Source organism: Montipora foliosa, chromosome 5 (assembly GCF_036669935.1).
Source record: "Montipora foliosa isolate CH-2021 chromosome 5, ASM3666993v2, whole genome shotgun sequence".
Taxonomy (NCBI): Eukaryota; Metazoa; Cnidaria; class Anthozoa; order Scleractinia; family Acroporidae; genus Montipora; species Montipora foliosa.
Window position 1 is genome coordinate 10160025 of NC_090873.1, and position 22500 is coordinate 10182524.

A 22500-nucleotide genomic window follows, 5' to 3' on the forward strand; every position below is an offset into this window, starting at 1 on the left:
TTCTTCTCTGTTCACAACGGAAATGATGGCACTGGTTTCTAGCCCCTCAAGCTGAGCCACAGTTTCTGGCACACTAATGCCAAGAACCTGTGCTGCTGTGGAGACAGAGAATGGGCCACAAAACAAAGAAAGTGAAACTGCTGATGCTTTCAGGCAGTCAGATGGTAGTGTGTTGAACATTTCATGGATCACAGATTTTTCACCATGACCAACTCCTTCCTCATAACCATAAGCTTTTTCTTTGGCATCTTGAAGTTCTTCATGCTTGGACTTCGGTGTGTCCCCTTTCTCTTCAAAATCCCGGATAAATTTCTCAATTTCATTGATCAGGTCGCTGGGACGTTTCCTTTCCTGTTTCAAAATTGCTGCTAACCCTTTCAAGAGAAGAGGTTTCCCATTGCAGACACTAAGCAACTTCTCTTTTTGCACCATGTTAATGTCCGTAGGCTCGTCAGAAAGAAGGATTTTTTCCGAAAAATTATCTCCAAGTGGTTTCAGTTCATAATCCACCACCTTGTTGACCTCATTCAATGGCGTCCTTGACGTCAAAAGTATCCTTAAAGCTCTCGTCTGCCTGTCTTTATAATATCCTATAAGCTTTTCTAAGAACTCCATAAACGATTTTTTTAAGTTCGTGCCTTCCTTCCCCTGTCCCGAGGTAAACTCTTCAACGTTGTCAAAAAGAAAAAGCACAGGCAACCCCTCGCTTTCTTCAAAAGCTTTCTCCAAGAATTTTTCCACTACAAAACTCATGTCTACGTATCCAACACGCACAGTAAGGGTTAGCTTGTTCATGAGGCTAAAATATAGAGCTGTCATATCATTTGCCTCTCTTAGATCGAAAATAAAAGACTTTCCTCCACGCCATTTTGAGGAAATCTCTTGAGCAAGGGTTGTCTTTCCAACTCCTCCCGGGCCGTGCAAATTAACAACGGATGAATTCCCTGCTTCAAGTGTTGATGTGATCCTCTTGATATCGTCGTTCCTTCCTTGTAATTGTTTCTCCGGATCATACAGAAGAGGATGTGAAGCTATAAAGTTTTCAATAGTCTCACTGATTTCCTTCTTTTTGCTGGATTTTGAAGCGACAAAATCTTTGACGAGAGCGAGTTTGCTATTCGAGACATAACCAAGCTCTTGTAGACGTCTGAGACATGACAACAGATCTTCGTTTTGAAGAGAGTAAAAGTGTTTCCCAAAAATGCTCTTCGACAACTTCACAACCTCCGCTGATTCTAGAGGAGAAAACTTATTGGAGATGTCTCGAAAGAGTTGGTTTAACGTGAAGGAATGAACAACTGTGGACGCCATATTTAAATTAGGAGCTGCACAACGCGAATGTTGTCGCCCCTCGAGTCTTCCTTTATTATTGCGCATGCAGTCTCAAAAGGCGAGAAAGCAAGTTTGATTGGTTGTTTAAAAAAGCATCAACGTGACCGGAAGTAAACAAGAGCAGAGTGATGGCGGAAAGTCCCACAGGGACTACGCCAAGAAAAAAAAAATGCCATCCCCGTAAATGACAAACAACGCTCTAAAAGAGGATAAAATATAAAATAAACGGCTCCTGCAAGCCAGCTCATAGATTAATTGGATTCCTAAGAAGGGAGGGTGGGGGAGGGATGAGTGGGAATGGGTTTCTGCCAGGGTAGTAGCAGGGAGCATAGGATGTGGGATGTGGGCTGTGGGCTTTGTTATAGCTTGTTGATAATGTATGTTGATATTGAATTAACCCTTTTCTTCTTTTCTTTGAACAATCAGTTTATCCAATGTTAAAAGCGGCTATGCCACGCAAAATGATGTAATTTCGTGACACCAAAGTTGCCCAAAAAGTCATGCATGTCCAATACTCACTAAGTGAAACGACCCGAATGCACGATCTGTCGACCCGAAAAATGCATCTCATTAGATAAAATCGACGTACAGCTATTCCCACGAATCGAACGATCCGTACGATTCGTGAATCGCTTTTACGACCCGTATCCATTCGAGTATTGCATGTTATAGTGGCAGCATGTCGCTCATTTTTATGCGGAAACTACCCGAAGACACGATCTCTCAACCGGAAAAATGCATCTCATTAGATAATACCGTCGCACAGCTGTCCCCACGAATCGATCGATCCGTACAATTCGTGAAACCCTTTTATGACCCGTGTCGATTCGACTATTGCATGTTGTTGCTAGTTTTTATGCCTGTCAATGTGTGGATGCGTCGCGGTCCAATTTGTGAATGAGCTGTTGTCCATAAACATGAACACACTGAGCCGCATCTACCAAAACAAACGAGACAAGGAGTGTATGCGTCGTTCTCAAAACCTATGCCGTCAAAGGTTTACAGGAACGCAAGGAAAGTGTGCACGCCTCGTTCTAAAAGCCTGTGCCGACAACCGAAAATGTGTATACCTCGGAGCCTGCGCCGACAAACAAACAAGGGAAAGTGTGTATGGCTCGTTCTAAAAGCCTGTGCCGACGAACAAACAGGGGAAGTGTGTATAACACGTTGTAAAAGCTTTCTAAGAGCCGGTACCAGAAAGAAATGGATGTTGTGACTTATGTGTATCTAAAATACATTTCAAGTCCTAATTGCAAGTTACTTCTTACATCATGATCCATTATGATTCCACAATTGCGGCACAAATATTCATTAATAAACTACCCACGATTCTTGCCCATAGAGCCTCTGAGAGTTCCCTTTTCAAGAACAGCGATTTTAATAGAAGAGTTACATTGCCGACAAGCGAAAGTGTGTATTCTTTGGAGCCTGCGCCGACAAACAAACAAGGGAAAGCGTGTATTCTTCGTTCTAAGAAGCCGGGCCGTCAAGCGAAAGAGTGTATACTTCGGAGCCTGCACTGACAAACAAACAAGGGAAAGTGTGTATGCCTCGTTCTAAAAGCCTGTGCCGACGAACAAACAGGGGAAGTGTGATAAGACGTTGTAAAAGCTTTCTACTTTGAACAGGGCTAAAACTGAATTTATGCTAATTGGCTCCAGACAAAAATTTAGTAGTTTGTCAAACCCACTTAAGCTTTTGATTGATAATGTTGCGATTGAACATGTTTCCTCTATGTTTCCTCTATTAAATCGCTTGGAATATTTATTGATGAAAATCTACGGTGGTAAACGCACGTCGCTTCAGGGATAGGAGCAATAAAAAGAATTAGACCGTTTGTCCCACCACCCACTCTTCATTATATATACAATGCACTAATTCAATCTCATTTCGACTATTGCTATCCTGTCTGGGAAATTGTGGTAAAACGTTGTTTGACAGGCTACAGAAGCTTCAGAACCGTGCAGCTCGCGTCTTAACCTTTTCTAGCTATGATGCTGATGCTAAGTGCAGTTACTTTGGGCTCTTTATTAAAAGCTTACGGAGGGATTCCGCGTGGGCAAAGTTGCCTTGGGGTTGTGATTTTCTCGTGGCTTCAGATTGTATTTTTGTGGATACGTACATGCTGACTTAAGGGCGTAGATAGCCTTTGCACATCTTGTGGGAATAGTTCCTGAAAACGACATCAGAAATGAAATGTTTTGGTTTCGAAATTTGCACATTTCCTATTATGAATTTTGAATCTAGGGAAAGCCCGGGAAGGGCTACACCCCTGTAACCTATTTACAGGATACAATAGTTCTTTTCATTGTCACTGTCATAAATTCCTTGCAAGTTGAAGTGTGGATGAACCGCACACCGTTACAAAAGGAATTTGTTTGGTCCTTTGATGATAAAATCGAAGGCACCAATAAGTTAAGATCAGTAACATAGAACAAGTTGCCTCTCCCAGAGTACAATTGCTTTTGCTCCCTACGATAGGTACTTGCATAAATACAATTTATATTTATTTCCCACATGCTCAGGACTTCCAATATCACGTTTCGCTTACGACGCTGTCTGTTCCGGTCAACGGGAAATGCGTTTTCTCGTCAACCCAATGATATATCACACAATTAGGATCACAACTCTCTGGATTAACCGCTAATAAAGATACAATAATAACCTATTTCTTCCACACTTCCGCTAATCACTCTTCATAAGGCGCCATTTAAAGAGCACAAACAGCACTTTAAGTATACAATACACGACTGCAACGAGTGTATGCTGATATTCCCCAATTTTCCAACCATGGCTAACCGTATGCAAGCAATGGACAGTGATTTAAAAGAGTGCTATAACCACGACCTTGATTGGACTCTGTTGCCTGAAAAATTGCGCCAGGTACGGTATAAAATACCATTTTGTTTTGCTTCACATATCTTCTACAAAAACAAAGGTTTTTGCAATAACCTATTTCTCCCCACTCCAAATTACCAGCATGTGCTCACTCAATTCTTATCTTTGTCATTCGTAGATTTGTCGTTTATTCGGACAGGGATGAAGCAACGAGAAACGACGGTATTATTGGGAATACTGACATTAATATCATTTTGTATGGGACACGCTGCACTTCAGATTAATGAATTCTGGACAGAACCTATCATAGTATGGATTGCTATTGTTCTACCTACAGGTATGTGGAGACCTTTTAATATTCACTTTCGATCAGCACGAATCCAACAAACTTTAAACACCGACAATTGAGTCCTCACAGAAGAAATGGACTATCTCGCACTTCCGAATGCAGTAATTAACTACGCTTTTCTAGCCAAAGGACCCGCACTCATTGCGCAACGCCAAGGGCATGTACCTGTAAACGAACACATTTACCTAAAAGCCTTTTGATGCCATTTTGTAAGTTCTTACAACGTATAAACATATTCTATATGGACGTATTTTATTTCCTCTGTTTAGATCAAATCCTTAGCTGAAAGTTGAAGTGCCACTCGCTATTTGATGAAATGAAATTTAATTTTAAGAAAGCGCTACTCGAAAGACCCTTACTGAAACTTTTCAGCGAACTATCTGCTTCCCTAAAAAGGCTAGCTGACCACTTTCCGTTCCAAACCGTCAACCAACATCTCAAACAAGCACTTTTGAACAACATAAAACAAATACAGCAATAGGAAAGAGAAGCATGGATGGACACAAATGAACAAGATTGACACAGATGCACTTAGGTAATCTTGCAAAAAAAGTCGGCACAACGTTTTTCAAGTTTATGGCAAATCGCTTGGATAAATGTCATTTCTTCTCAGAATCATCTTGTACATGAAGTAACGATAATTTTATCAGTAAATGAATTCCACATTACCATTCTCAAGTTTTGAACTTGCGATTAACTAAAGATCTCCCCAAAACATGTGGCTCAGTTGGTTGAGCACCGGACTGCCATGCGGGAGGTCGTGAGTTCGACTCCGGCCGGACCAACACTCAGGGTCTTTAAAGAACTGAGGAGAAAGTGCTGCCTTTGTAATTACATCCGCAAAGGGTTAGACTTTCAAGTCTTCTCGCATAAGGACGATAAGCCGGAGGTCCCGTCTCACAAATAACTTTAACTGTGGGACGTTAAAGAACCCACACACTATTCGAGAAGTGTAGGGGATGAAATTCCCGGTGTTGTGGCTGTCCTATGTGTGTATATGGGTGGGTGGGTATAGCAGGTCCACATCAGCTGAATAGCTGCCATAATTTCAACCTGCTCAAACAAATAAAATAACAAACAAACAATAGCCCCTTTAAGTAAAACTCATCTAATATAACCGACGTTATTAGAAAGGAAAATTGATAAAAGCAGTAAATCCCCACTTTGATTAGGTGTTTCCACCAATATGGCATAGCTCCCCCACTTGATACATAAACAACATACATGTACAACTCACATTCCCTCAATACACTATGACGTAGACTCAAAGCGTCATCTTTTCAATCTCTTTACATGGAAAATTGATAAACCAAATTAATTTTTATATCAAACATCATGAATTCCAACTTTATATCCATGAAACTATCTCGGATTAGATTTGTTAATAATTTGCTACTTTCTTGTAGATGATGTAAACAAAACAATGATCTAACAAATCAGTAAGAAGGCATCAATCACATTACACACTTATTCATACGCAGGAGATGTCTATGTACATTATTTATATAAATAAACATTTGAGAGGTACACTTCAAGAAAGCCAAAGCCAGAGGATTAAATGAGTCCCTCTCAGGGGGGTCCTTGTTCCCTTAAAAGATTTGCTTGTGTTTTCTTGTTCCCAAAATTACTTTTAAACTTGTTCCAAGGGAACATAAATAATTTTAGGGATAAAAAAGCTGGAAACAAGTTTAAATTAAAAGTAATTTCAGGAACAAGGGAACACAATATATTTTGTCATTGTTCCCCTGTTCCCCAAAACCCCTGGGAGGGGCTATTAGATGGCTTCTGGCCAGGTAAAAACAAAAAAAAAAGATTATTATACATAGAAAGGAAGAATTCTACCACAATTGCTTCTCAATCTCTCACAATCTGATTGGCAAATTTGCCGTTGTCAACAACAGTCTAAACAACGCTGCTCGAGTCATACTCACGTCAAATTGTCACGCAATGTAATAGCCAATCAGTAATGTTCATTTTGGGATATAAACCAATCATATTGCGAGAAAACTGTAGACAACGCTTGCCCTTTCTTTGAGTCATGATCTGAGTCACGCTCTGAAATAAACATTTTCTTTGGCGTTAAATATTGTGGTAAAAAACAAATCGAATGTGGTTCTGTGTTGTCTGTACTCTTATCGACAACAATATTCGTCATCACAATAGTCAAAATTTGTTGTGGACTATCTCGGCTGCACCTCATGAGTCCACAACATTTTGACCACTGTGATGACAAACGTTGTTGATAAGAATACAGACAACACTGAACTACGTTTAATTTTTTAATTTTATCTAGCTTATAATGCACCTATCAATGTTAAGCCCCGCGACAACATAATTAGCCAAAGGTAGGAAAAGCCCACACCCTGGCGTGAGTTAATAGAGCCATAATAATACCCTTTAGACCTTGCTGCACACAATAAGAGTGCAATGTATGAACCACTCACCTTTCGTTTAGCCACCTCTCACGAACGTGGGAATTTCATTTGAACGCCTTCTGGGGAGTTATTTTCGGGCAACCTCGTTCCCAGGGCCTTTCCCTCACTAGTTGGGGAGGGAACAGCCTTGGGAACAAAGTTGATTTCCAAACCGGGTTGGTGTTATGTGTGTCACCTTGCTTTTATTATTGTTGATTTCCAAGTCTTCTTCATTGTCGAAGATGGTGGCCATGTCAAATTCCCCACCCTGGGATATGTCGTACAATCCAAATCCCCACCCTGGGGACAGACCTAACAGTCAAAGCCCCACGGGTAGCCCGACACCTCCCCTCCCCCCCCCCCACCCCCACCCTTCCTGGGGGCTTAACATTGATAGGTGCATAAATACTAAGCAAAACACAAAACTGAATTTCAATCGTGTACTCCTGTACTAAGATGATGGCAATAAATTAACTAACAGTAAACCTGGGACAATCCCAACAAAATACCTGGCTTTCAATAGAAATACTCATTCTCTGAATTACAATTTAGGCTTATAAAATATAGTTTTAATATACATTAATTATCAAAGTATAAAATAATTATAGGGTTTATAGTACTTACGTACCAGTCCACAACAACAGCTCTTACACGATTTTGAAAGTCTTGCGTTTTCAGAATCTTCAAGGCACGTTTGTTTTCAACCAAGGCTTCTGGGTGGGCAAATGTAAGTTGAAACTTTAAAAGATTTTCCAGTGGCTCGAAGGCCAGCGGCAAACTGAAACTTGTTCGCTATCTTCGCCATCTAAAGCAACATGAATCTGCTATAAGAAAGTTTTCATCCCACTGTTTTCTCAACTTGTTCACGTGGTCTCGGAGGCGATATCACTAGTACTAATACAATCGAGACTTGGTTCATAAGCATGCCGACAATGCATCAGTCTTAAACACCGGAGGCGGGGCAATGATTTGATACATCAAGGATTTACCTAAACCGGTTTGTAGAACAGCCAGCACATCCTTTTTTGCCACGGCAATAACCTTAAGAATCGTTAGGTGTTGGTCTTTCAACAACGGGTGCGTTATGCACTCAGCTTATTTTCGTTGATGACAAGGACGCCACGTTTCTTTTGCTGTAAGGCAGGAGCACTTCAATCCCCGACAGCTGTTCAAGAGGAACGACAGCCTCTTGTGACTCGTCACGCAATCTTTCGTGACCCAAAAGCATACAGACTTGAAATTTCTGTACCCGGTCTGAGATTTGTTGATATTTACATATTTGCAAACGGCTTCACCATCGCTGTTCAACAAAATCGAAGCAGAAGCAAATGTTGAAGCCATTTCCCCGGGCCTTGAGGACTATCTTGGAACAGCTTCGTTCCCTGTGAGCAAGTTTTATTGGTGCTCCCAGGGAAGCAATCTACACAGCGTCAATTGGTTCCTCTATAACTCGCACGTGGTCTCTAGATGACAGTTACTTAACAAAAGGAAAGGAATGTGGCTCGTCACAGTTTCAGCAGAGGTTCGTTGGGGAGGAAAGATTGCGTGACGAGCCAAAAGAATCTCTGCACATGGGGCTAGAGGAACGAAGACTTGAGTCACGAAGCAAATTCAAATCAGGAGGGGAAAGTCACGCAAGCAATAGTGCAAAGACCACATGCATGTTGAAAATATTGTGTTATGGACAAAAAAGGTTTTCGGCGTGAAAAATTGGTAAGCAAAGAATGAAATAATGAGATTGAATAATGGAGTCCGCGACTTCGCATGTTTAGGAAAGGATCAATAACCCATTGCAATGCCAAGACAAGTAGTTGTAAACTGTGTATGAAATAAGTAAGTTTTGAATTCGCTTTCTTGCCAACCTTTCCACCGTGGGTGAAAGAGGCGTTTTACTTTTTATTTTATTTCGTCTAACATGTAATCATGCAGCACAAGCAAATCAACGATTTTCACAAAGACTAAATAAATACACTTTGTATAAATTCTGTTACTCCTACAAGCATACACCAACCTTGTAATAGGTAAAATGTTATTTCATAGCCCCTTTAAATGAAACGAAAGATGGGCAGTGATTCTGTTGTTTGTTTCTTAAACTTAAAATTTTCTTAAGCTTGTAGAGTTTATTCTATTTTTTCTTACGAACAATCATGCACTAGAAGGATGAATCTTCTTCGAAGATTTTGAAACGACTTAATTAAATTTTGTATGAATTCTGTTACTCCTACAAGCATATACCAACTTTAGAATGAGCTGAAATGCTATTTCACAGCCCCTTTAAATAAAACAAAAGATAGGCAGTGGTTTATCGGCACCAACGTTTGACGCGAATACGCCGAGTACGTTTTTAAATAAAAATATATAAATATTTCATAAGGGGGATTAAAAATTTCATAAGTGGAATTGTGGTTCTGACAAAAGCGTTGCTCTTCGATGTTTTGTTTTTTAATTAAACCTGAAGTTTCCTTGTAGAGGGTATTCCTCGACCTATCTACCCTTGCATTTTCGAATGCAATGGAAATAGGTTAGTTTTGAATTGTGCAGCAACAAAAGAAGAGAGTCGAGGTTAAGGGGGAATAATTAGCATTTTTTATTGCTCAAAAGAAAGGAAAATGCAAATTATTCCCCTTAACCTCGACTTTGTTCTTTTGTTGCTGCACAATTCGAAACTACAATACTCGTCACAAATCGTTGAATTAGACACCGTTTCTCTCGAATTTTCTGGAAAAATCCTGAGATTTCTACTTCACACTGTTTCCCCCCTCCCCCCCCCCCCCCCACCCCGAAATGTGCCTTCTCCCTCCCCAATGTTGAGCCACGCGTTATTTTGAAGCACTGAGACCACTGTGATACCCAAATCAACATTGGGGAAGGGAAAACAGACACAAGTGTTTCAAGATTTTTGACGAGTATTGTAGCCTATTCAACTGACCGTTGATTCTGACCATGCGCATGAGGAAAAGTTCTCTTCAACCCTGATGATGCTGTTCAGAACTAAGAGACTCAGACACTTCGACGCACTGTAAAGGACGCTAATGAAAATTGAAAGGATCGTTTTGATTTCTTCTTTTGGCTTGATTAATCCAACCTACAAGCAGCAATCTACAATCCGCTTCTTGTTAGGGTCTGTCGGATTATGCCAGCATAATTTTGAGAATAATACTATATCTGGAGCATCAGGCATAATGCTGGCATAATACTAATATGATTGTAGCATTATGCTGTTTTTTTCTGAAAACTGGGGAGAAGCGTATGGAAATTTTGGCAGCAACTCGCACTAGAATGTCTCATACCCTGTGCATTTTGGTATAATCGAAGGCCTGGTTGACTCTTTTATGGCTATAGCATTTGTCCCTATGCCACCTTTACTCCTGTCTGCATATTCAAAACGAGAGGGGGCTCAGAATGGCCGGATACAAAATGACTTCACCGAATCGGGAAAAAAAGCACGCATGTCCGGTCACTGGACAATGCTTGTGTGTAAAGTACGCAGTTTACACTTATCCAAAAATTTGTTGCCTCAAACGCAAAGACATAGAGCAGATATGGTTGGAGAGCTCCAATCCATCTGATCGTTCAGGACGTGGTTAATTAAGAGATGACGCCCGCTGGAGCGGTAGAAAGGAGAGGGTGTCCTCTAATTATTCCAACGCTTTCTCCTGGCCACCACTTTCTCTCCAAGGGACTTTTCTAAGGAACATGGTAGAAGGAATTTTCTAGCACTAGGAAGATCCTTCAAAAACGGATCATCGCAATGGGTTATGTTTTCTGAAATTGTTTTATATTGCACTGCAAGAAGTTTCTCTATCGCCGCTTAGTTAGCAGACTACGAAAAGTCCCTTTTTCGCCACTCAGTTCGTGGAGCGCAAGGCGAAACAGAAAACAGGCACGAGAACAACGCTCGAGTGCAGATTTCGCATGATCATGTTGTTATCGCGTGGGTTTTCCTTTTCGTGTCGCGTTCAATGAACTGAGCGGTGAAACAGGGTCTGCTCGTAGTCTAATTTTACACGCAAATTTTTCAACCTTGCGGTCGGCTCTTCAATGCACGAAGACCTCCCTAGTTTCTTGAAGATCCAAGAGTTAGGGAGATTCTAGCACCATGTCAAGTACTTTCACTCAGAAAGTCCCAGTAGCATATATAGGAAACAGAAAACAAACATGGTGGCACCTGGGCTTTCAGCAACTTCGTTCAACCATTGACGAGCAACACCGCAGACCAAAGTTTCTGCATGTAAACCAAACGAGAAATTGTTTCGCTCGCTAGGATCTCCCTCCTCCCATGGAACAGTACTTAACTGAAACTTTTGGTAAGATGAGGTAATACTCCAGGGCCCGGTTGTTCAAAAGCCGATTAACGCTAATCCCAGATTAAAAATTAACCAAGGAGTTTATTTCTCTAATACTAAATGCTGTTCAAAGCTGATATTTGGCAAAACTATACATTAGAAGAAGTCAATCTTGAAAAACAAAAATAAGCAAAAGATACTTTCATCAAAAAGTTGAAAACATGAAACAAAAGTTTAAGTTAATCCCGGATTAAGTTAATCGGCTTTCGAACAACCGGGCCCAGTTTGTTAGTGTAGGACAAGTGTATCCAGATGTTAAAAAGCCGGATAACTTTATTCGGTGCGTAAGTCACTATCCAAAGTATGAAATACACTTCACGTTAAACGAGGGCCAAACTTTTTACTTACATGTGCTTAGAGTGACTGTGCATATCAACGGTTACGTGCTCAAATACAAATATCTTTGCACATATTGAAACTGTAGGATAGGGACTTATCCAGCAGATAAAGTTAACCAGTCTTTAAACAACTGGGACCGGGTGTTAAATCTAGTTAAGTTGATCATGCTACTGATCATCAATGTCCACGTGCACTTTCCGCAAGTGAACTGATGCATGACTAGTCACCTCTCAGACTGGCATATCTTTGAATGATACAAGGCCGAGTTCTTTCATTATATGCCAATTAAGGCTTGCGAAACCCATATCTGTGAGACACCGCATGAGCTCTTGACTTGTTGCTTGGGACGTAAATCCCTCGTACCATGTCCTGAGCGCAATTCGACAGCATTCCTTTGGAGACCCTCTTTCCGCCTCAAGTACTTCATCAACAGCACATTCTGGAATCGGTGGTTTGAGATCTCTTGCTAGAGTTTTCCAAGCGAATCCTTCTGGTATTTTATCCGCAACCACATCACAAATGTTACTGTGATCCTTGATTGGTTCTTTGATCTTGGCTCGAGCTAATGTAAGGCAAGTTAAATTCATATAGATGCTAGTGAAGTGTCTCACTTTCCCTCTCCCCAAACTTACATGTAACATTAATCCTGTCCTAGTCTACTGGTGACAAAATGAAACAATGTCCATCTTATAGTAAACCTAAACAGTTCCGAAAACTCAAACAAAAACAAACAACCTTGACGCTAGCGTTGATCTTGTGTTTGTAAATACCGTAAATGCTCGAATTAGCGCCCGGGAAGCTTATTTAATTTCCTAAGGTGAGAAGGAGGCGCTTATTCGAGTGGGGCCGCTTATTTGAAGGGGGGCACTTAAATAATTTCTCAATTTTCAGCCTTAATATAACAACAGTCTTTATTTGAATTGAACCCAAAATGCAACATGATAATAAAATAAAACTGCAATAGCAAAACTTGAGCCGGAGCGCTCATTTAATATTTTCACCGTTAGGAGGGGGCTAATTTGAAGCTGCGCGCTAATTCGAGAATTTACTTTATGTAGATTACGCGAAGACTTAGTAGGACACTTCGTCAGTCATCAAACTTGAGCGAGCATTTACGCGCATTTCTGTTCATATATGAATGGTTGATCGGTTTAAGATCAGGGGCCCGAAAGCATTTCGGGCGTATTTCGGGTGACATAAATCCCACGGTATCTTCAAAAGGGAAAGGTTTCAAGGCATGAAACTTCGCAAATATTTCGTTTGTTCTGTTCTTTAAAACATATTGCAGGACCTGCTTTCCAGAATAAGCCAATCGCAGTTATCGTATTTTGGAAACCTGCCTTTCGGAACTTTTGAGAAACGGGCCCCTGCCCAAGTTGTTCAAACGATGGAAAGCGCTATCCGCCGGATAAATCACTACCCAGTGGATAAGTCATAGCGAAACCATTTGCGCTATCCAGTGGATAGTGATTTATCCGGTGGATAGCGTTATCCACCTTTTCAACAACTATGGCCAGGTGTCGTTTCACAGCCTCGAGTAAGATGACACAAAAAACTCCATTGTTTATGTACTTATCAGAATAATGGATTTAACAAGATCCAAAGCAGCAGAAGGCAGACTATACTTGTTAATGAGTTTTTACATGCGTAGCCGCGAAGCTGAACCAGTGAATATCCAGAAGAACGGCAACTATTGATGATGAAGGTGTACTGCGCCCTTGAGAAGGATGGTAGCATTAGGTGTTTGGCAGTTGGCAACGAGTGACAAAACATTTTTAAAATTTGAGATCTAAGCTGGAATCGAACTTATCATGATGCCTCTATAACACCGGGCGGATGCTCTACCCATTTAGAGAGCAACAAAAACTTTATTTTTGAGGCCCTCTCTGTTTTTAATTTTGGTCCGTCCTTTAAACAGTGGGTATATACATTCTATAATAATATTTCGAGCTGTGTTTTAAATAATGGTTTTTCTACCGGACCCTTTCAAGTGCAGAGAGGTGTGCGACAAGGGGACCCCCTCTCGGCATATCTGTTCGTTATTTGTATGGAAATATTAGCAATCAATCTCCGTAGTGACAAAAGCATTCGAGGAATCGATGTTAATAATGAGGAAATCAAAATGGGACTCTTTGCTGATGACTTGACAGCTTTTTTTGCGGGACGATTGCTCTCTAGTTAATTTTCTTAAGCTTGTAAAATAATTCGGTCTGCTTTCAGGTCTCAAGATTAATTTTGAGAAATCGGAAATAATGTTTTTGGGTAATCAAGATCCTGCAGTAAGTGATGATTATGAATTGCAAGATATCAAAGTCAAGAAAGCCTTGAAAATCTTAGGGGTATACTTCTCATATGATTATCGTCTTAAACAGAAGCTAAACTTTGATGAAATAATCGACTCCATCAAAACAAAATTAAAGATATGGAAGTGGAGACACCTAACCGTTATAGGCAGAATTCAGATCGTTAAGACATTTGTAGTTCCAATATTTATGTATCGTGCTGGTATGATAAGCCTTAACAAAGAGATTATATCTGAGGCAAATAAATTAATTTTCGATTTTATTTGGAAGGGTAAAGATAAAGTTAAACGTCTAACGCTTATCAATGACATTGAGGATGGCGGTCTTAAAGCTCCACACTTGGAATCTATGATTAAGACTCAGAGAATACTATGCTATAAGAAATTCGCGAGTAATGAGCCTAGCAGCTGGAAGACCATTCTATCGTATTATTTGAAATCGGTTGGAGGTAAATTCATTTTAAGCTGCAATTTTGATGTGAAGAAATTGCGAGTGAAGCTTCCGAGGTTCTACGAAGAATGTCTTAACTGCTTTGCGCAATGTTCAGTCGCGAGTAGGATCAATAGTTACGATATTTCGCAAGAAACACTGTCCGAAGTTATTATTTGGAATAATAAGCATGTTTGCGTTGATGGTAAGTCTGTTTATAATCGTAGACTTGTTGATAAAGGGATAATTTCATTAGGTGATTTAGCGCTCGGAAAAAATGGATTGGCACCCTGCTGTGATTTTTGAAAATTAGATATATCACCTCTCGACGCCTTCCAATTAATTGCATTGTGCGATGCTTTGCCAACAGAGTATCGTCAGTCTTTACAGATATATCAGTATGTCAATCTACAGCCTTTTCATTCAGAGAACCATACTCAACTTTGTTTGAATGGTCAAAATGTAGCGCTTAGCAAAGTGGTTTCTAAGGCCGTGTACAAAGAACTTCGCTCTAGCGTTATTAAACAACCGACAGCTCAATCGAAATACGAAGCAGAATATGCTAATGTCGTTTTAGATTGGAAGAAGATCTATAGCCTTCCTTTCACTGTTGCAATGGATTCAAAGACTCGACCATTTCAGTACAAAATATTAAATAGATATTTAGTAACGAATGTCTATTTGAAAAAGGTTGGTATAAAACTATCATCTGACTGTTCCTTTTGTGAAGATGCGGACGAATCTCTAGAGCACTTGTTTACTTCCTGCCCCTATGTTCTCTCGTTCTGGAAGGATCTCTCGGACTGGCTTAATGATCTTGGTGTTAAAGTAGATTTACTTACTAAGGCTGATATAATTTTTGGTAGTTGGGAGCGCAAAGACGATTTCTTGTTTTTTAATCACGTCCTGCTTATTGCTAAGCAGTACGTATATTATTGTAGAATCAACGCTCTCGTACCATCTCTCCGAGTATGTACTTCCAGAATTAAAGCTGTTTATGAGTTGGAGACTGCTATTTCAAAAAGTGGAAAGAGTTTGGCTTTTCATCTTCAAAAGTGGGGCAAGTATTGTAGACAAGGGCAATAACGTATTTGCAGAAGTGTTCACAACTCTCGCGGCCTCGTCGAAACGTGTTAACTTAATATTCTCAGTTTGTTGTTATCAGCTTAGGTAGCCTTAATGTAGTTTGTGCGTGTGTGTGTTGTAGCTTAGTGTTGTCCTAATGTAGTCATTTGTTTTGTTATTACTAAACGTAAACAATAAAAATAAATAAAATACAAAAAAAAAAAATAAAATAAAAACTCTTGTGGATTTACAATCTTCGACAAAAACCTTGAAACACTTTCAACATTTTCGCACCGTATTCGTCCCCTCCCTTTCAATGTTGTTGCAGCCAGTCAAACAGTAAAATGTCATCTCAACACTGTGCAGGGGAAGGGGCTGTTTCAAGGATTTTTGGCGAGGATTGTAGGTCGCTCACCCAGCTTCAAGAGCCTTAGGTCGTTTATCAAGGTTCTTCATGAACTATGTTTCCCGCTGGTCAGCGGGTTCTACCGCAAAGTCAAGTGTCTCTGATTTCAAATGCAACTACTGATGTTGAAGGTGCGTATGACTCTGATTTGTCAGTTGTTCTCAGTCTTCCCCGTTACCAAGCGACAAATCTATCATCAATCTTTACAGGTGCGTTATACCTTCAACATCAATAGTTTCATTTGAAATCTGAGGAGCATGACTTTGTAGAGCCCGCAGAACAGCGAAAAACGTAGTCCATGAAGAACCTTGATAAACGACCTAAGGCTCTTGAAGCTAAATGGGTACATCTTCAACGTTACTAGCATCTGGATATTCACTTGCTTAACCTCTCTGGTACGCATGTGAATACTCAAGTACAGTTTCCTTCTGCTGGTTTGCATGTTCCTCTATCCGTTATTTTCATTGGTACATTTCTAAGCCCCATAAAATAGAGCCTTTTTGAAAACTGTACCAAAACGCAAAACGAACATGGATGGCGTGCAAAGCAATTGTTTTCTTTCGTCAAAGCTATCTCGTAATCGTCGTCGTTGTCCTTACTTGAGCTCTCTATTAATTGAAACAACGATAGCAACAACGACAGTGCCACGAAATACTCTGCAAAGAATAGTGCTGCACGCTCGGCATGCATTTCATTACATTACAATACCCGGCACTCACCGTGAAAAATACAAATTGTTTTACCAAATTAAGGTTTTTCACGACATCGTAAGCATAAGAACAACTGTGCATAATTCATTTTCAATATTACTTTGACTGCCTTCTTATGAAGACTATCAATCGATTTCCTTCAACGTACAAAATGAAAAGACTCTCATGTTCAAAACACTAAGAATCGTAATAGACTTCTTTCTTTACGAAAACCTACGCACCTTCAAGAAGACGATCTCTTATATGCTTCAGATCCTCACCGCCTTCTCGTAGCGCACTGACGATTTTGTCAAAGCATCTTTCCTTGTGTTCCTGAGGCAGCTTCGAAAGTTCCGCAAGAAAACTCTCCTTTACTGCTCTTAAGCCCATTTTTGCTTTCAATTCTACGTGTTTATCGTAAAATTGCTCTCTTTTGATCTCCTGTAACACTCCTTTGCACGCAGTGAGGATGCCATACTGACCATCAAAAGGAATGTCATCAAATGTGGTATCAGAAAAAGGTAAACCAAAGAACTCCACAGGTGTTTTCTGACAAGAAAATATAAAATGCTTCAGTAAAATTGTCCGTTGAGCAAAGTTGTGCTCTCGGTGCCCCTTTGGCCACCTAAAAACGGTTCAATTCAACAAGGACAATTAAAAGCACAAATAGTGTCTAGGTAACAAGCGGAAAGAGCTAGATATGGTTGTGAGGAATGTGCCATTTACCAAAAATTAGGAACAAAGAAGAAAAATAGGCAGAAAATAGGTTACGAGAGCTGCTACATCACTGTCTTGTTTTTGTCCTGAGTAGCGAGCCAATCACATTATACGGTAAGAGAGCTGATACATTACTGTTATTTTTAGGAACAGGTTTTTCCCGCGAAGAGTATGATATTTCCCTTGACGCTGCGGTAGCTTTGTTTTGATTGGCTTTTACAAAAGTGGGCGTGCTCGATCTCCCAAGGGAGGCGCTCTATAAATAAATATACTCGGGAAAGGGTTGACTCCTAGGCCAAGTATGGGAGATGGAGGTTTCTCTTGATGATCTCCTGCTTTAGACTTGAAATTAAAGAGACACTTCGCGTTGGATGTCACAATTGAGCGTGCATCTACTTTGGTGAATTTTTGGACACAAGTGTCTAAGTGAGCGCTTACCTGATGATCCACAATGAGAGTAGGCAATTTTGAAAATGGTGGAGACAACAAGTTCTTTCCCGTGGTTTCTCGAGTGCTGCGAACCTCCACCTGGTCGCTGGTCACACGAACTTCCAGGTTGTTCCTGATTAAGGTGTCGACGTCAAACCTATTTCCAAAGACAGCTTAGTTGTTGGATAACTTCTTGAACAGTTTAAAAAACCGGTTCTTGCAAATCCTTTCTGAATAACAGACATTTCTTGACTTGTATAAAGCGATAAACCGCAGGACCTCAGTACACCACAGCGCTTGCGTAAAAGAAGTTTGGGACGTTAAAAAATCCACACCTCTCTCCCAAAGGGAAGGACAATGAGTTTCTGGAGTTGTGGTGGGATACACTGGTACTCAGTTATAGGCATCGGCAGTTCAGATATGGGGAAAACCGGGGCGTTTACCATTTGCACGAAAAATTTGGAATGTAACGCTCGTAATGGTACAGGATTTTCCACGTGTGGTATTTCGCCAAACCCGACTCTCTCGCGGCTAGAAGAGAACAATAACAAATCAAAATGGCGGCTGCATCTACAATGTCGAAAGGCGGGAAAAGAGGAGTACGTGAACCGGGTCGAGTGGGAGTTTACAAATGGTACAGGATTTTTCCGGTCATTTCGGTTGGAACGGGTAAAGAGGAATACCTCTGAGGATTTCCATCTTTTTCGGAAACTTTCTGGTGGAATGAGCTGTACCATTTGAATTTCCAACCGGAATTTTAGGTTTTTGTTGACAAATGGTAAACGCTCCCGGAGTACCCGCGCAAAAACCTCTCTGAGCAGAGTACAGAACCAACAAACCCGGGAATCGCTCTCAGGCACACTGGCGGAAGGCGAGTGCTCTGCTCACCATTACGCCAGCCTTGTTGTTGTTGATTGATGGGACGATATTTCAACGAAATTGCTGGTTTACATATATTGAGTTCTTCCTGGCGTGACAACCCCCTTCTACAGTCAACTCTCTCTTAACGGACACCGCTGTAAGACGGACACCTCTATAAGACGGACAACGGACACTTTGAAATCGTTAACGGACACTTGTGAGGTGCTGAATGTGACCGCAAATTACGATTTAGGGACTCTTTTTAACACCAGACGTTTAATTGACAGCTTTTATCTTGTCGCCGGAATACATACAGTACAAGTTAAAATTAAATCAGTCATTGTCCCATTCAAAAAATAACTTGGAGGTGACAACCGAATTGTATTGTAATCTAAAACAGGTAGGTTTCGTTCAAGCAAATAACTTAAAACAAACTTTAAACAGACCCGTATTCACTGTGCACGGGTTTAGCAATATTATCTTAAATTTCCTGGGGTCATGCTACGTCGACTCTCTATAAGCCGGACATCTCTCTAAGACGGACACCTGAGGCCGGTCCCGATGGTCCCCGTCTTAGAGAGAGTTGACTGTATCGTAAACGGTGGAGCATTGCGATTGCGTTATTTTTAATGGCATATCACAATCCGTAATTCCAAATTCCAAAGACCGAATTTACCTGCATATAACTTTGCTATCCTCATTCGAGGCACGAAAGGAACTCGGGTATTCATTTTCATTTTCATTTTCATTTTCGTCATTTTCATCCTTAGATGAAATCTCGATTTCCTCTTCAGAAGTCACATCGACCTCTTTGTCCTCCTCAGATTCTTCTGAGTTTACTTCTATCTCTTGGTCCTCTTCTTCCGATACGGATTTGCTTCCTTCTTCTTCGTCTCCACTGACAATCCCTCGTGTCGAGGTGGCTTCGTTCAATAAGGGCGCTTGGGGTTATAACATAAACGAAAAGAAGGTTAAAAGATTGTGAAAGATTATAACCAATCAAGAACGACTAATTGGCCATTTCACACTGAGTTTAATGCTTATAGTTACTTGGCCTTTTTATAAAGGCGAGGATGGAGTCGACCTTGTTTTCACACACATCTCACTGCTCTTCCGAAATCTTTTGTCTTAGATATGTGAATGCCAAAAAGCCCTTGCACCAAGAGATGATTATGCGCATTCATCAGTAATACCAAATGCCTGCAAAACCCAGATCACTGTTTTCAAGCCACATGAACACAATTACACTTAAAAGCCGCGATAATTCACAAGCAGACTATTTATAAATATAAGCTATAATGGCATACTTTCTTTCCAAGGCAATCAGAGGGCAACCTATTCATACCTGTGTAATGTGGAATTATCTTTCTGGTAGTTTTCACGGAGGTCAAAATGACCTTAAGTAAGTGCTCTCCCATGTAACAAAGACACCCAAAAAACCTATCAACGTCCTTTCCGCCTTTTACGTAAAACATATTGTTGCCAAGAAGAAAGGAATCCAAAATGCAACGGTACCTTTGGGTCCCAAGGTGGCTGGTTTGTCTCCAGTGTTGATGAACGTCTGTTAAGATGAAGAATATATGTGTGAACATGAGATGTAGGCAACAAATTACTTACATTATTGTACAATATACTCTCTAACATGAATCTGATTAGCTAAGAGCCTACAGATAATCCTGGGAATCAGCGCAATCTGGAACGTGTTTATGGACATTAACGTGCAAGGTGCGTGCGCATTGAATGATGTTCAACAGCAGTGCATGCTGGTCGGTTTTTCCTCACTGTTTTCTTGAAGTATTGTTTATTACAACCAATGTATCTTAAAGGCCTGTCCAAATGGGAAATGTTTGGCGACCAAACAATATCAAACATTGTTTGGTGACCAAACATGATGTTGAAGTGACTGGCCAAACGGTTAAAACATGTTTGATCTAACTCAGATCAAACTCCACAAGCAAAGAACTATGGGTCACATATACGTAAACCACACGTGGATACAAGCGGTTGCGCAAGCGTGGTACGCATGCGCACGACAAACATGTTTGATACGGCTGTCCAAACGAACAAAACTTCGAGAACAAAAGAAATGTTTTAAGTTGTTCGATCGAATGTTTGATGGCTTTGAAATTTTATCAAACACGACCAACCACGATCACGCAGCAACAAACAAGGTGGCTAAACCGTAAAATGTTTGGTCACCAAACATTGTTTGGTGGTGTTTGGTCGCCAAACATTTCCCGTTTGGACAGGGCTAAAAAAAACTTTCCACGCATTTTTCGTGGTATCAAAACATTAAAAATCAAGCCTTCATCGTTAAAGTGCTACTATGATGAAAATATCGCCTCCTTTTTTCTTCAGATTTTGAAAGTGTTTGCTTAACGCCTTACTGGCAAAACGTTGAACTTGATTTTTATCTAAAGGCTGTTTACTTCGAGTGTAAGTTCTGAATTTCGCGGTGCGCGATTACCCACGTTCAAAACTGACCACTTGGACCTCAAAGGGTTGGATCTAGGGGATAGTGGCGTCGTTTACTCACTGGCTTAATAAAATCAAAGCGTGTAAATGCAGCTTATTGTACATGCAAACCACGAGTTTAACAGTCTGAAAGAGCGAAACCCCCTTGCTGCATATTAATTCAGCCGCGTACTTACGCATTGCACATTCTAAAACTGGTGAGTCTTTGGCGTCACTTTCTGCTCGATCCAGTTCGATCAGGGTTTTCCGATAAACATTGGTTATCATAGTGCTCACCCTTGGTTTATCACTTTCCCTGCTTCGAAAAAAATGGCCCAGGAATAGATATCTGCACCAAAAATCATACATTCAGGTTAGGTTAAGGTTCAGTAGGATGATTCCCATGAAAGGGCTGTCTAAATAAACAAAAACTAGGCAAGGCTACAAATTTTAAGACTAATAATACGTGGCCAGTATAATACAGAATAAAACTATCAAATATAAACTTACACCGACATAAAAACGAAGACCACTAAAGCGTTACTTATACGAGGGAATATAGCATGGTATGACCCAATTACGTTTTAATGCATTCCTTAAATGAATTTAATTTAAACGATGCTTCGTTTGGGGGTGACAAAAACATTTAACATACATTCTCGGTAGGCTTCAAATTCATTGTCTTTTACCAATAGACAACTAACTAACCTGCAAGACGTCTTGACACAGTTTTTTTCTCTCATAATCTCCTACCGATGAGGCCAGATCTTTGAAGTCACGAAGAAACGTCTTCGTCGTCCGTGTGTCCATTACTTCCCCTTTCCTCCTCCACAGTTCTTCATAGAATAATAAGGCTTGCTCTCCGTACCATCTGTGAAGCTTCTTTTCGTTAAGGTCTAAGCACAGTTGAAGGATATCTCTTATTGCTCTTTCTCTGGCAAATAAGCTCGTCTCCGTTGTCTCTTCAATGCCTTCCCTTTTTTCCCATTGCGCTCGCCAGGAAGTCAGAAGGGTTTTTCGGAGTTCTCTTTCATCTCCATTCAGTTGTTCTACTTTTCTTCTTAGGGTTTCTTTCTTGTTTTCTTTCACACCGACAAAGTTTGCCTTGAAAAGAACTTTCCTGTACAAATTTAACTTCAGTCTGGTGTGCTTTAAACGACTCTCGTGCATGTCAAGTCGAATGCACAGGTTAAGAATCTTGTCCAAGAGCTTAACTCTGTTATTCAACATTTCGTTGAGCTCTCCATTGTCCGTTGCCTCATCGAACGTTGTATAAAAATCTGTTTCGCTTTCACCCAGGAATCCATCATAAAACCATAATTCCTGTTTTTCATACTCATGCTTTACATTTTCCTCTCCTTCCATATCTCTCAAAAGCTCCAATACAGTGTCAATGATGACTCTGTTCTGCTCAGTAAAGCCAAAGCGGGAGCCCTCCCTCTCCTCTTTCCAGAAACGCTGACAAAACGCCAAAGCCTCCTTCTTAAACTCCGTCTTCTGAACATCATCCGCCATCAAATAAATGATAC

At 40.5% G+C, this 22500-nt stretch overlaps 2 protein-coding genes across 2 annotated transcripts in view; both read right to left on the bottom strand.

Moving 5' to 3' along the window:
* The window catches only part of LOC138002122 (uncharacterized), a 9085-nt gene extending 7735 nt beyond the window's left edge, over positions 1 to 1350 (bottom strand). The window contains exon 1 of the mRNA XM_068848214.1: positions 1 to 1350. This exon is cut by the window's left edge and continues 370 nt beyond it. Within this exon, the coding sequence (XP_068704315.1) occupies positions 1 to 1311 (1311 nt within the window). The 5' untranslated portion in view covers positions 1312 to 1350.
* Positions 1351 to 9718: 8368 nt separating this feature from the next.
* Positions 9719 to 22500, bottom strand: part of LOC138003591 (uncharacterized) — a 25798-nt gene continuing 13016 nt past the window's right edge. The window contains exons 2-7 of the mRNA XM_068849723.1: positions 21680 to 22500; positions 20033 to 20078; positions 19194 to 19458; positions 17666 to 17813; positions 16753 to 17059; positions 9719 to 12180 (exon numbers count right to left, since the gene is read on the bottom strand). The exon at positions 21680 to 22500 is cut by the window's right edge and continues 801 nt beyond it. Coding sequence (XP_068705824.1) covers positions 11849 to 12180; positions 16753 to 17059; positions 17666 to 17813; positions 19194 to 19458; positions 20033 to 20078; positions 21680 to 22500 — 1919 coding nt within the window. The 3' untranslated portion in view covers positions 9719 to 11848. The remainder of the gene's footprint in view (positions 12181 to 16752; positions 17060 to 17665; positions 17814 to 19193; positions 19459 to 20032; positions 20079 to 21679) is intronic.